The following is a 15,252-nucleotide window of genomic DNA, read 5'->3' as shown; positions in this document are numbered from 1 at the left end:
ATCATAGTCTATTAAAGTCTGATTAATAAAATCTTTAAACGGAATATGAATACTTGAAAATAAAGGTCTTAGAGTGACCATATGAGCAGCATCAATGTTAACATTTCTCAAGCTTCTATTAGCAGTATTTAACATTAAAGATGCTAATACGCAAATTCATCAATGTATTCTTACACTTTAGTGGCCCAGAAGATATTAAATCTTTATCGAACTCACACTTAACAAAACCCTGTTAAAGGTATTGAAATAAACACTATAAAATGAGAAAAGGAGATGATTTATTTGATCCCTTTCTATAGTTGCATATATTCACAACCAACAAAAACAAGAATGAAATCTTTGCTGATGCTCTTACTTACTTGCTCCATGTGGAAAAGTCTAAAATCAACAACTGGTTTTCTAATTTACTTGTTCTATTTTTTAAACTTATTATTTCTATCTTCCTGAAGTTAGAAAGTGTTCCACATTTTAATGTTTTATTTTCTTTCTTCCTCTTTACCGAAAATGTTTAGACTTCTGAAGACATCTTTAGCCATATCCAATGAGTAGTCCAATGTTTATTATTTTCACCAGTCTACAATTATAACTTCAGTGTCTTTTTTAATCCAACAGAAATTTAAGAGAGTGGTGTATGTCTGTTATTTTTCCAAGAGCTTGATTTTCGGGGTGGGGGGCAGGGATCAATGCTGGGATCCACTTTGTTTTCTAAAAATTTATTAAACTTTATTAAGATGTAATTTATATAAACTAAATGCACTCCACCTGTCCTAGACAACTGGTGATGTTTTCTGTCATTATAGATTAATATTGCCTGCTTTAGAATTTCATGTAAATGGAATCATACAATACGTACTCTTAGCACAATTATTTTTGAGACTCATCATATTAATGCACATAAAAGTAGTTAATTAATTTATGTATACCACTGAGTAGTATTTCGTTTTAAGGCTATACCACAATTTATGTATCCACTCACCATTTGTTTTTAGTTTTTGGCTATTGTGACTAAAACACCAAGAGTTTATTCTTATATATTAAATGTTTATATTAAAACATTCAAGTACAAGTATCTGTGTGGACATATGTTTTCATTTCTCTTGAGTAAATATTTATGAGTGGGATTGCTGAGCCATATTTTAAAGGTATGCTTAACTTTAGAAGAAAATACTAAACTATTTTTCAAAGTGGTTTTATCATTTTACATTCCCACCAATAAGGCAAGAGGGTTACAATTGCTCCATAGCCCTCAAGACATCTGGTATTGCCTGTATTTTTTTTTTGTTTTATTATTTATTTTTATTTTGTTGTCATTCTTCCCCCCCGACCCCCCACCCCCACCCCCCCAAATGGATCTTTCAGCTTTTCTGGCACCACTTCTTGGGAAATTATACTTTCCTTAATGAATTACTTGACACATTTGTCAAAAATGAAATGACCATTGAGTTTGGTCAATTTCTGGACTCTGTTTTGTTCCACTGATCTATGTCTATACTTACCTAAAACCATCCTTTCTTAAGCTTTAGAGTAGACCTGAAATTCAGGTTTAGTCTTCAAAATTTATTCTCCTTTTTCAAAATTGCTTTCAAATTTTTTCAAAATTATCCTTTGAATTTCCACAGGAATTTAGAATCAGCTTGAGTTGATTATTTTTTGTTTAAACAAAGTTAACCATTAATGAATAATACTAACATGAAACACTACTAGCATATCAAAGCATAAAAGTAAAAAAAAATTTTTTTTTACGAAAAACGGTCTATCATAATTAAATGAATTTTTTTCACCATATCATATTGTAACATGGAAGGCCACTAGTATGGGGAAAATGTTCAATTTCTTAAATAAAGCAGTGTAACTGGGAAAACAAGAATTATAAGTTTAGGAAGATAAATTTGACTCATAACATTATTCAGAAAACAAAGTCACACAGTCTACAGTTTTATATCTCAAAATGGCCTTTGAAGCAAGATGCTTGGTTTCAAATAACAAATTTAATAAGCCTGCAGGCAGTGAGAAATCTGAAAATAAGACATATACAACAAACTAACAGCATTTTAATATTTAAAAAAAAGAGTTGCTGTATAGGGAATAAATGAATTAAAACGTCTAGTGATAAAACACAGTTGGCTTGTATTGTGTACGAACATGATGCTAGGCACTCTGAACCAAAATCTATGGGTATCTACACAGCAGAGGCAGACATAACTGCCGTCAAAGAAAAATTACACACACGCAAATAGTGCTAAATTAATGTCACAGGCAATTATTGCTAAAAGCTCATAACGAAGTACACAATGTGCAAAGGTTAAGAGGAATTTGGTAAGCTTAGAGAAGGGACGAGAAAGTGAATTGTCATGAACATGAGAAGACAGGAAACAAAAGTAAAGAAGGCGTGTTTGGGGATATGAGACCAAACCATTTTTTTGGAAGAGATTTTTTACCTGTCAGGGCTAGAAAATATAATTTGAAAGGTAAATATGAGAACTTTGAGAGGCCATTTAGTGTACTTCAGTGATGTGTGAAACAGAACTTTGAAAAAAATAAACTTTTTGAGTGGTGCTTCTAAGGATGTATATATAAACAAAAATTCACCAAGCTGTACCCTTAATATTTGTGCAACTTATAATAGGTAAGATACAGTTCAATAAAATTTATAAAAAACAAAAACAAGGGTGGAGGATAAGATAAACTTGGTGGTTATATATAGAGTACAGAGGAAAAGGAAAACACGAAATGCTAAATAGACCAGTTAGAAAGTTAAACACTTGAGTAGCCACCCATCCCCATGATAAAAAGATTAAAAACTCAAAACACAGTAGCAGTCAAATAAAAAATACAAATACATAAAATAAAAAGAGTCTATCAAGATATATGGTAAGGGAATAAAAAGGGGGAAAATAAGTCTTAGACTTCCACCTTGGCCAAAAGGTTGTTCAAGGTACCATGAACCATACATTCTATAGCATATACCATAATTATGGATAACATTGCAAAGAATGGGAATTCCAGAAGACTTAATCGTGCTCATGAGGAATCTGTACATAGACCAAAAGGCAGTCATTCAAACTGAACAAGGGGATACTCAAACCCGCTGCCATCAAGTCACTTCCAACTCATAGCAACCCTATAGGACAAAGCAGAACTGCCCAATAGGGTTTCCAAGGAGCAGCTCGTGGACTTGAACTGCTGACCTTTTGGTTAGCAGTCAAGCTCTTAACAAATGCATTCCACCCAGTGCTCCAAGGGTATACTGCATCAGGGCTGTATCTTTTCATCATATTTATTCAATCTGTATACTGGGCAAATAATCCGAGAAGATGCACTACTTGAAGAAGAACATGGCATCAGGATTGGAAGACGACTCATTAACAACCTGTGTTATGCAGATGACACAACCTTGCTTGCTGAAAGCAAAGAGGACTTGAAGGACTTGCTGATGAAGATCAAAGAATACAGCCTTTGGTATGGGTTACACCTCAACATAAAGAAAACAAAAATCCTCATAACTGGACCAATAAGCAACATCATGATGAATGGAGAAAAGGCTGAGGTTGTCAAGGATTTCATTTTACTTGGATCCACAATCAATGTCTATGGAAGCAGCAGTCAAGAAATCAAAAGACACATTGCATTAGGCAAATCTGCTACAAAAGACCTCTTTAAAGTATTAAACAGCAAAGATGTCACTTTGAGGACTAAGGTAGGCCTGACTCAAGCCATGGTACTTTCAGTTGTCTCATATGCATGTGAAAGCTGGACAATGAATAAGAAAGACAGAAGAATTGATGTCTTCGAATTATGGTGTTGGTAAAGAATATTGAATATACCATGGACTGCCAAAAGAACGAACAAATCTGTCTTGGAAGAAGTGTAGCCAGAATGTTCCTTAGAAGCGAGGTTGGCAAAATTTCATCTCACATACTTAGGACACATTATCGGGAGGGACCAATTCCTGAAGAAGGACATCGCGTTTGGTGAAGTAGATGGTCAGTGAAAGAGAAGAAGACCCTCAATGAGACTGACATGGTGGCTGCAAGCACAGCTCAAGCACAGCAACAACACTAAGGATGGCAGAGGACCAGGCAGTATTTTATTCTGTTGTACTTCGGGTTGCTATGAGTTGGAATTGACTCGCTGGTACCTAACAACAACAACATGGCATATACATGAGACTATAAAAAAAAAAAAGAAAAGACTATAACAGACCTGAATTAGCGCTCTAGCAAGGGAGATCACAACCTATGTAACGGATGATGATTAGACAGAAGAGAAAATTTTTTAAAAATACATTATCTGCTAAGTATTGTAATCCAAGTTACCCTTCAGTTAACACTTCCATTTAGAATATATTGGCAAATATAGCAAATTAACAAATGTCTTTGGATATTAGGCTTGATTACCTACTTAAACAGATTGAAAACATGATGTCTCTCTTTTTTTAAAGAGAGACAAAAATAAGACAAACCCAAGAAAAATCAAAGGAACAAAAAGGAAACCAAAAATTCAGTTTACCTTTTTTATTACTTCTTCTAATTGTTGGTACTTGAAAAACTCAACTACGATGATATTTATCAATTCTGAATAGCAAAAAATATGGACTACTTGTACCCTCACAGCATTCTATAAAATGCTGTTGAACTTCAGATGCACAGAAGGATTAATTACACTTTTCAGTTTATGTCACACTATTATCATGAATTTATGCAATAACCTTTGTTTAACTGTTTTACATTTTCTCTTTTATGCTCTATTCCTGTGTCCATTTCCCATAAGCATCTCTTTTCACCAGAGGTGCCTACTCTACTGTATGTAATATGTGTCCTTTGAAACATATGCATCCTTGAGAAATACTTGGAATGTTTTCAGAGTGATGTTCAAAATATTTAATGTATAGTAAAGGTAAAGACCAATCCTAATCAGGACAAGGAAATAAGCCCCAAACTGGGGAAGATCCAGGGCATTCTAGAGGAGAGGCAGGAGGAAGAGGGCACAGTAGTTATTTGGCAACAGATATTCAAGTACTTCAGTATCTGACAAACCAGTAAGGTTGTACTGATACACAAAAGTTGAAGCCAGCCTTGGCTGCTTTGTGTATATGTACTCGCTATAGATACTTTCATTACATTTTTCAAACTTTAGTACTATGCTTATATTGTTGTAATATATTTGTTATAGGTATATCTGTTGTAGACAGCTATATTGTTACAGCTATTTACGCATGCATTCACCTCATTTATTCATCATTCAACATTAATTGACCACCTACTTTGGCCAGGCACAATTCTAGAACTTGGAATATATCAATGAACAAATCAAAGATCCCAGCCCTCATTCAACTTACATTCTTGTAGAGACAGATAATTAACAATAAACATAACAAATGAGTTATGTTAAGTGTTATACAAAAAAAGGCAAAGCAGTTAAGAGTGAGAGAAAGTGCTAGTGCTGTGGCAGCAGTGGTGGGGAAGAGGTAGGGTTCCCCACTTGTTGATGGGCAGCCAGGATCCAAGGCTGTATTATGACTTTTGTGGGCCCTACGCATTTTGGCCTTTGTGGGCCCCCTCCTCCATGAAAAATTTTAAAGTTGTATTTTATGACAATATTAGTTGGTTTAAAATGTATATTAAAGTATTTTCATTTATGTAAAAGTTTATATTTTTGTTTTGGCTTTAAAAGAAATTAAAACATTTTGGTGAGACTCTGAATGTACTCTGGACTCTAGGCACTGTGCCTACTGTGCCTAATGGATATAGCAGGTCTGCAAAAGTTCCCTCTAGCTCTGTCAATGTGCTTGCTGTACTAAACATCCAAAAGAAATAATAGTTTACAACATGATCAAATAACTAAAAATTAAGTTAATACTGAAATATCCTCTCTTACTTGCAAAATTAAAAATATTATCACCAAAAGAATAATAGATGCAATGCAATAAAGTCTTAGATGTTATAATTACTTACAAAATAAGAAAAATCCCACCTCTCAAGTCAGTCATAACTTTTTATTTTAATGGAATACTGGTCAAAACCTTAAAATTATCTGCATCCATGTGCCCCCCAAATATTATGGGTTCTGATGGAAGGGACACTTGCTAAACCTTCAACAAGAACCATACACTACATATATGTATTCCTATTACATTAATTTTAACAACGTTACCTAGAAAGACATACAATTACAGTCCCAGAATCAAAAGAGAGTAAAGACAATTCTTCAGGGAGTATTACATTAAAGACACCACTTTACAAGATGAGGAAACAAAATGAGAGTAACTACAAACCTACAATGGAAACATCCCTTCTTAAAACTAAAAAAATAAGAAAGGCAATAAACTCTTCAGATGCCCTTTGTATAGTCAGTGATATGTATACGTGACTGGTGGTGATAAACCAGAAGCTATCAGATGAGAGGAAAAATGTCAAGCCACGTTATTCAGTAAATCTGTGAGGCATTATAGATCCTAACAAAAATCAAGACAAGGTATTTTTCTAACCAGTTGCTTTGATCAATGAGAAAAACTTTTCTGCAAAAAAAAAAAAAAAATCCAATTTAAACTTCTTTAATGATTAACCCAAGACCACCATCACCTTTCATTATACAGCATTTAAGTAAACAGATGAATTTCAAGTCTGTTAAACATTCAGTCAAGCATCCAGAGGGGTATATGTTTAATCTGTTTTACTACAGACTGAACATTCATTTTTCTCTTATTACTGGATGGAAAAGCTCTTTCCCGGCCAAGGAGGGGTAATTATTTAAAATGTAGATGTGCTGAACTTCACAGCTCTCAGCTGCTCAGCTGACAAAAGTAACACCTTTGGAAAGCAGATCAATTATTTACTCAATTAAAGACAGAAAGTCTATTTTAGGAACATCGCCATGTCAGAGAGTTGAGGGTTTTTTATGTTTCTAAGTTCCAATCTTTTCTTTTCTGTCTTCTTAAAGACCTTTTGCTTTTTTCAAGTATGATGTCATCCCACAACTCTGTCAAGGATTTCACTTTACTTGGCTCCACAATCAACGCCTGGGGAAGCAGCAGTCAAGAAATCAATCGAAGTATTGCATTGGGAAAATCTGCTGCAAAAGGCCTCTTTAAAGTGTTCAAAAGCAAAGGTGTCACCTTGAGGACTAAGGTGAGCCTGTCCCAAGCCGTGGTATTTTCAATCACCTCATATGCATGTGAAAGCTGGACAATGAATAAAGAAGACCTAAGATGAATTGATGCCTTTGAATTATGATGTTGGTGAAGAGTATTGTATATACCATGGTCTTCCAGAAGGTGAATAAATCTGTCTTGAAAGAAGTATCGCCAGAATGCTCCTTGGAAGCAAGGATGGCGACACTTTGTCTCAAGTACTTTGGACATGTTATCAAGAGGAACCAGCCAGCCCCTGAAGAAGGACATTGTGCTTGGTAAAACACAGGGTCAGCGTAAGATAGGAAGACCCTTAATGAGATGGTTTGACACAGTGGCTGCAACAACAGACTCAAACATAGCAATGATTATGAGGATGGTGCAGGACCAGGCAGTGTTTCGTTGTGCTGTATGCAGGGTCAATATGAGTCTGAACTGACTCAACAGCACCTGACAACAACAAGCCCGAAGAAGCAACAAGCATGTCCTAGAAGAAGTACAGCCAGAGTGCTCCCTGGAAGCCAGGATGGTGAAACTTCCTTTCATATACTTTGGACATGTTATCAGGAGGGGCCAGTCCCTGGAAAGGAATATCATGCTTGGTAAAGCAGAGGGTCAGTGAAAAAGAGGGAGAACCTCAACGAGATGGACTGACACAGTGGCTGCTACGGTGGGCTCAAACGTAGCAACGATTGTGAGGATGGCACAGGGCTGGCTAGTGTTTTGCTCATAGGGTACACAGGGTCACTATGAGTCAAAATCAAGTGAAGGACCTCTAACAACAAAACAAGTTTCAATCTGATTAAAAAAAAACAAAAAAACTCCCTTCTTGAATGTCAAAACCAGTATGTTTAAGCAATCTAGTGTCTTCAGTTAGGATACTTTTATTAATATACCACATATTTATTAATTTACCACATATTTCTATATTAATTATCTCTATGTGCCCACCAAAACTAACCCAAAAGTGAAAAACATATTAAGGCATTCTCAGAATAACAAAAACAGAGAAAGCTCATCACTAGCAGATCGGAACTACAAGAAATACTAAAGCGGATTCTTCAGGCTGAAACTAAAAGACACTAGAAAGTGACTCAAATCTACACAAAGAAATGAAAAGCACTGGTAAAAGTAACAATATATCCAAATATAAAAGAGAGTATAAATTATTTTTGCTTATAAATTTTTTTAATTATGTAAAATACAACAGCACACAGCAAAAGGAAAAGATAGGAAATAGAGCTACACTTTAAGAAAGCTTTGGTATACTATTTTGTATAGTATTGAAAGTAAACTGGAATTACTTCAAACTGCATTGTTTAAATTCACATGCTAATTGTAATCACTAGGGCAACCACTAAATAAATGCCTCAAAAAATATAGTAAAAGAAACAGTAAGGGAATTAAAATAGCATACTAGAAAGTCTCTCTTTAATACAAAAGAAGGCAGTAATTTAGAAATACAGAAATAAAAAAATAAGCTATATGGAAAAATAAATAGGAAAATAATATTGTTAAATATAGGAGCGAAAACTACAAAATTCTTCAAAGAAAATAGTGGTAAATTGTCATAACTGTAGATTAGGCAATGGTTTCTTACATAACAAAAGTACAAGTAAAAAGAAAAAAAGATAAATTTGATTTCATTGAAATTAAAAACTTTTGTCTTCAAAGTACATCATCAATAAAGTGAAAAAACAATACATTGAATGGGAGAAAATACTTGCAAATCATATATCTGGGAAAAAAAAAAAAAAAAAAAACCTGTGGCCATCAAGTCGATTCTGACTCATACCGACCCTATAGGACAGAGTAGAACTGCTCCACAGGGTTTCCAAGAAGCACCTGGTGGATTCGAACTGCTGACCTTTTGGTTAGCAGGCAAACTCGTAACCACTGCGTCACAGGGTTTAGTATTTTATATAAAAAAATCTTATGGTGCAACAATAAAAAGACAAATAACCTCATTTGAAAATGAGCAAAGAACCTGAATAGACATATTTGAATTGGCCAATAAAAGATGCTCAACATCATTAGCATTAGGGAAATGCAAATCAAAATCACAATGAGATAACCACTTCACATTCATTAGGATAGGTATAACCCAAGAGATAGACAATAACAATTGCTGGCTATAACAAGTATAGGGAAATTAGAGCCCTCATATATTGCTGGTGGGTGCTTAAAATGGTGCACCTACTTTAGGAAAATGTTTGGTAATTTCAAAAATTAAAACCATATGATTCCACAATTTTACTCCTAGATATACACCCAAGAGAACCAAAACATATACTCATACAAAAACATGAACAGTATGATCATAGTAGCATTATTCACAATATATAAAATTCCAAATAATTAGAATACATAAAAAAAAAAAAAAAACCTCTAAAACAGGGTTTTGTTGATGGTTGCACAACTTGGTGAATAAACTAAAAACCACTCAATTGTACACAACCCAAATGCCCATCTACAAATGAATGGTAAACAAATTGTGGTGTAACTGTGTAATGAAATACTACTCAGCAATAAAAAGGAATCAACTACTGACACATGCAACAATGTGGATGGATCTCAGAATAACTGTGCTGAGTAAAAGAAGCCACACACACAAAAAGTACATATTGTGTGATTCCATTTATATCAATTCTAGAAAAGCAAACAAATATATGTTGATAGAAAGTAGACTGGGTATGGGGAGAGGGGATCAGGTAAGGAAAGAGGGAGGGATTACAAAGGAGCAAAAGGAAACTTTTAGGGGTGATAGATACATTCATTGTCTTGATTGGGGCAATGGTCTCATGGGTGTATACTTTTGGAAAAATCTATCAAATTGTATACTTTAATATATGCAGTTAAGGTATGTCAATTATATACAATTTTAATATGCCTCAATGTTCCAATGAATCAAGTAAATATACATCCTTGACTCAGTTTTAACAATAGTATACTAATTTATACTATTCAATGACAGATCTGTACTTTAACAGATTTCTCAATAAAATTCTCTTCTTTGCCTAAGAAACAAAAAAGGGCAAACTCCAGAAAGCTTGTTTGTATAGTCTACAAAAAGCATTCACTAGAAATGTTTCTCATTGTGTTCTTAAATAATCGAAAGCAACAAATTTACACCACTCATATTGAATCTGTCCAGATCTAAGCAAGGGCATTTCTCTGGCACTTCTAACCAAATCATAAATGCTACCATTAAAACATTTGTTTTAATTCTGGCCTCAGAGTCACAGCTAATAAACAAGAATGGAAATGAGAAATTGAAAAACAAACTGAATGCAGCTGCTAAACTAGAAGTTTCACAGCTTTATTTAATGGCAGCCCTTAACTTCTCTTCTGAATAGGTTCCATACAAGATAGGACTGCATGCCAGTGAGCCAAGTAGCCTATGTTTTCTCCTGAACTCATTTTGCAGTGTTATGCCATCATGTACATTTTATAGTATTTTTAACGTTTCCCAGGAGGTGGCCAACAGGTCTTGTTTATTCCTGAATTTTGTCATCCAGAACTTTTTATAATACTGTCATTGATAAATTTGTCTCACTTAAAAAAAAAAAGCCTAAAAGAAATGTATTATACTCTTGAGTATAGTAGTGACACAGGTAAACTGGTTTTGAGAAAGATCAGGTTTAAAAACAAAAAGCACACAAATCAAATTAGATTAAGACTTATTAAAATAGCCTCCTTGGGTTTTTTTGTAAGTTTTGTTTCATTTTGTTTGTTTCTTATAAATGAACTTACCTAACCTTGTAAAAAGTGTTCTAACAAGCACCATTATTATTACTGGCACCACTACATAACCCGTGAAAATGCCTTTAACTAAACAGAGAGAATTATTAGAGGGTCAATATAGTTTGAACATCTTGATATAAATAATTTTAGAAGCACTATATGGGGAAAGGAAGACCTGGGAGAGGGGTTAACACAAGATCTATAGTTATATTTTCAGAAAAACCAACTTAAATTATATAAAATTATATACCTTGGTACAAAATACCAATTAGTAAAAGTTCAGAACAAAAATATTCAGCCAGAGAACAGAGAACTGCCTAGTTTCATAACATCACATTTTCTAATTACAATTGTAAATTTGTAGAGAACAATTTAAATGAAGAGTGATAGAAAATGCATCATTTGATCTCCCAATGACATTTTAAAAACTCTAACATTAAAAATTAAAGAAAAATAATCACAACTACTGAAGTATCCATGCACTTACTACTAGCAGTATAGACTCCTGACTAAAAAAATGTAGTCATGATAGACTAAGTTTTATATCTCAATCTGAGAAGGTTAGGATAAAAAAAGAAATTTGATCCAGAACTAGACAAGGTAAAAAAAAAAAACAAAAACGGTTATCTCCCAATGAGAGAAAATACCACCAAAAGTTACTTTACAGAGCAGGCTAAGAGCAGCCATGGCTAAGTTCAATGCCCTTCTGTAAAAAAGCTGGGTAACTAGTGACCAGTACTTGCTAAAAATTTTTAAATCATTGAGAATTGATATTTTATATATACTTGTCCATAATCAGACAAGAACAGTAAATATTCAGGGTAAAAAAAATGCTCAGAACTTAACAGTAAATAACTAAGATGAACTGTAAGCAATTTCAAGAAATTTTTGTCTTACAGTTTCTAGAAAATACTGTGCAACCCAACTGTGTGATTGGTAGCTGAGGTTTAAAACCTTTAAACAAGTACAATGCATTTACAAAATAATGAAGGAATGAAGACACAGTGAAAACCATTCGGGCTACATAACAAACTAATGAATCCACTGCATAGGCTCTCCTTCACAATCTATGTCAAATATGTCCTGTTTTTCTTGCCTCATTTGTCCAACTAATATTTATATATGTTCCAGGCACTGTATGATTATTTCCTAGCTAATCATCTTTTAGGTCTCAGGTTAAAACTTATTTCTTTTTGAAGGAATTTTCCCAATACCAGGCTAATACTCATCCCTTAAGCACCCTGTCCTCACTCCACATAGGGCTTTCCTCCCTTGTTTTAAGTCTCTATTTACTTACCTGCATCCACCAGCACACTGTTTCTTATTAACTGAACCAGAACTTAGCCAGTCATTGTGAATGCAGTTACTAGTTAAATAACTACAGGAAGACTTCCAATGTGTTCAGCTGAAACATGTGAGATCACAACAAGCTTCAACATTTTGATAAGGAGCAATAAAACATTTTAGTGCCACGGGCCCTTTTAGCAGTATAGTGAAGCTTTGGAACCTGTTTCTCAGAATCATATATTTGAAAAGACAAAATAGTTAAGATTTAAAAAACTGTCATATAGTAGTATATATGCATCTTTAATATATTAAAAGATAAGATCTACCATTATTTTGAAGCATAACCCATAAGCAGAAAATTATATAATAGTAAGACTATTATAATGCAAAGCCATAGACAGGGAAAATACAGCTTCCAATGTCAGAAGCACTTTAACTAGGGTCATATGAAATATACACTATTACAAAGGAGTTTTGACATAACAGATGGAATATCAAAATGAGTCATACTGGTTACTCCAAGCAGAGTACTCTAAGTGACATAACTTCCAGACTGTTTCTTCAAATTTAATTCCCACAATCTTCAGAGCATTTCAATAAATCTTTGTCTTCATTAATAAAATCACTCCAATCACTACAAAAATTTTCCTCTATTTATCAAAAATGACTAATTAAGATACTAGAAGGAGGATTATTCAAAGTGCTCTATGTTATCCTCTTACTATCATTCTCTTATTTGAAAACTGAAATGAGAAATAAGATGGGTCTTTCCCATCAATTTTGAGTGACAGAATCATTTCTGAAGAATAAGATAAAAATGACAGGCTCCTCAGATGCACCAACAAAACAGATTACATCTGACAAGATTATAAGTTCATAAAGACTATCAGCCTTGAAAGGAAAAGAGTGATTTTATTTTTTATTTAGAAACAAAGTATTTTAAAAATAACTCATTTTCCACCACTGGAAGTGCTGCACCAACTCCTTACTACAAAAATTGAAAATTAAAGGAAAAGAAAGAATTACGCATTTATCCTGACTTTATACACAGGAGAACTGTGGTCCATTCCCAGTTGATGAAAGAGAACTATTTTACAAAAGTATATATAAAAGTATAACACCTAATAAATGCAAAAGAAATGACAGAATTAGAAAATTCACCATTAGACAACCTTCAATGTAACAAAACTATCAAGTAAAAAATTGTTTCAGGAATGAAGCCAAAATTACATCTCTGAGATTACTTGCTAATCTTCACAAGAAAAACCTACCTCTAGCATGTAGATATTTGATGGTCAGTACATTATTCATGTGATCAAATACAGTTTCACAAATAGGGAGACAATCTTATATAATGTGTTGCTGGGATAAAAGTGATGCATATATACAGTATTACTTACAAAGTTTCTTTAAAAAAGAAAAATTCTTAGTCTGAATCTATTCAAGCTTTAACTGTAAGACCTAACTTCGAGTTAAAGGAAATCTAAGTGATAGAGGAATAAGAAAACAATATCGCAATGGGGGAAAAAAAAAAAAGCTGACAAAACAAGAATTTGGACAATATAACTGCTCTGAACATTTCAAACGAAAAAAGGAAGAAGCTGTATACTAGACAAAAAGGATCCAAAGAGACATAACAAAATGTAAGGTATGAACCTTAATTAGATCGTGGCTTGAAACAGTCATTAAACACATTTTTGGGATAACTGGGAAATATCTGAATAACAACTGGATATTAGATGATATTATAAAATATTTTTAATTCTCTAAAAAAAAAAAATAATCATTAGTTATGAAAACCCATGATACAAATGGCAACAAAAGGACTTACCACTTGTATTAAAAGCCATACAGCACACTGGCTTCTCATGAGCAGGGAAGTGGGCTACAATACCATCACTGTCAGAATCCTCACTCAGAAGCACCTTCCAAAGGAAACAGACAAATGGAAATTAAATGTTTTCTGACCAATAATTGAACTTGCAGACTATACACAACTATTTCACAATATTACTGACAAAATAACAAACTTCCACTCTATTGGAAGGTTGTTCTTGTCAGTAGAAAGTGAGAATACCATTTTAGGAATGAGGAAAAAGATAACATGCTCCCAGCATGCTCCAAAACAGTGGGTTGACATGTCTGTAGATGGCAGAGATAATTACTTTTTGAAATATAGTTCCAGGTAAATGAAAAGCATAAAATTGGCTATTTTCAAATTCTTTATAAAATATAATCACATAGGGCTTCACTGAAGGGCAGGAACATATAGTTCTTATTGTGGTATGGACTCTGCTGAAAAATAAAAAATTTTGCCCACTATTTCAATTAGAAGAACTCAGAAGAGGGAAAAGTAATATAGTTATTAATAATAATAAATTGTTAAACACAAAAACATCAGCCATAAAAACCCCTATGTTAAAAAGTATAAAAGGTGTGGTTTTTAGAATCATTCATTCTTTTTTATCGTTGAAATGTATTCCATTGTATGGGGATATGGCTTTGTTGATTCATCCACCAATTCTTGGGCATTTGGATTGTTTTTGATATTACACATAATGCTGCTATAAACATCTACATACACATCTATATGTTGACATATAATTTCATTTCTCTTGAGGAGATACTTAGAAGTTCAATTATTCAGTAATATGGTTAGTGTGTATTTAGCTTTTAAGGAACCACTAAACTGTCAAGGTAGCTTAGCCGTTTTATATGCCCTCCAGGAATGTATGAAATTTCCAACTTCTCCACATCCTTTCCAACACTTTGTATTGTAAGTTTTTGAAATCATAGGCATTTTATTGAATGAGTACTTATATCTTCCTGTGGTTTTAATTTTCATCTCCAGAATGACTAATGATGACATGCAACTCTTCATGTGCTTACTAGTTATTCATATAGGTTCTTTGGAGAAATGGCTATTAAAATCGTTTCCCCATTTTTAATTGAGTTCTTTGTCTTCTTGTAAGTGTTGGATACAAGAACTTTATTTGATAAATTGATTTCTCCCAGTCTAAGGTTTTGCTTTCCTTTTTTAAAAGTTATGTATTCTTCAGGGAAACATTAAGTTCAAATGAAGTTCAATGTTA

The 15,252-nt window shown here is 33.6% G+C and overlaps 1 protein-coding gene across 1 annotated transcript in view; it reads right to left on the bottom strand.

Moving 5' to 3' along the window:
• The window catches only part of BCAS3 (BCAS3 microtubule associated cell migration factor), a gene marked incomplete at its 5' end in the record, with an annotated part of 619,175 nt that overhangs the window by 392,293 nt on the left and 211,630 nt on the right, over positions 1–15,252 (bottom strand). Inside the window, one exon of the mRNA XM_049861336.1 lies at positions 13,992–14,085. Coding sequence (XP_049717293.1) covers positions 13,992–14,085 — 94 coding nt within the window. The remainder of the gene's footprint in view (positions 1–13,991; positions 14,086–15,252) is intronic.

This window comes from Elephas maximus, chromosome 19, assembly GCF_024166365.1.
Source record: "Elephas maximus indicus isolate mEleMax1 chromosome 19, mEleMax1 primary haplotype, whole genome shotgun sequence".
Lineage (NCBI taxonomy): Eukaryota > Metazoa > Chordata > Mammalia > Proboscidea > Elephantidae > Elephas > Elephas maximus.
The sequence above is the reverse complement of the archived record's forward strand: the minus strand, read 5'-3'. Positions and strand labels throughout refer to the sequence as shown.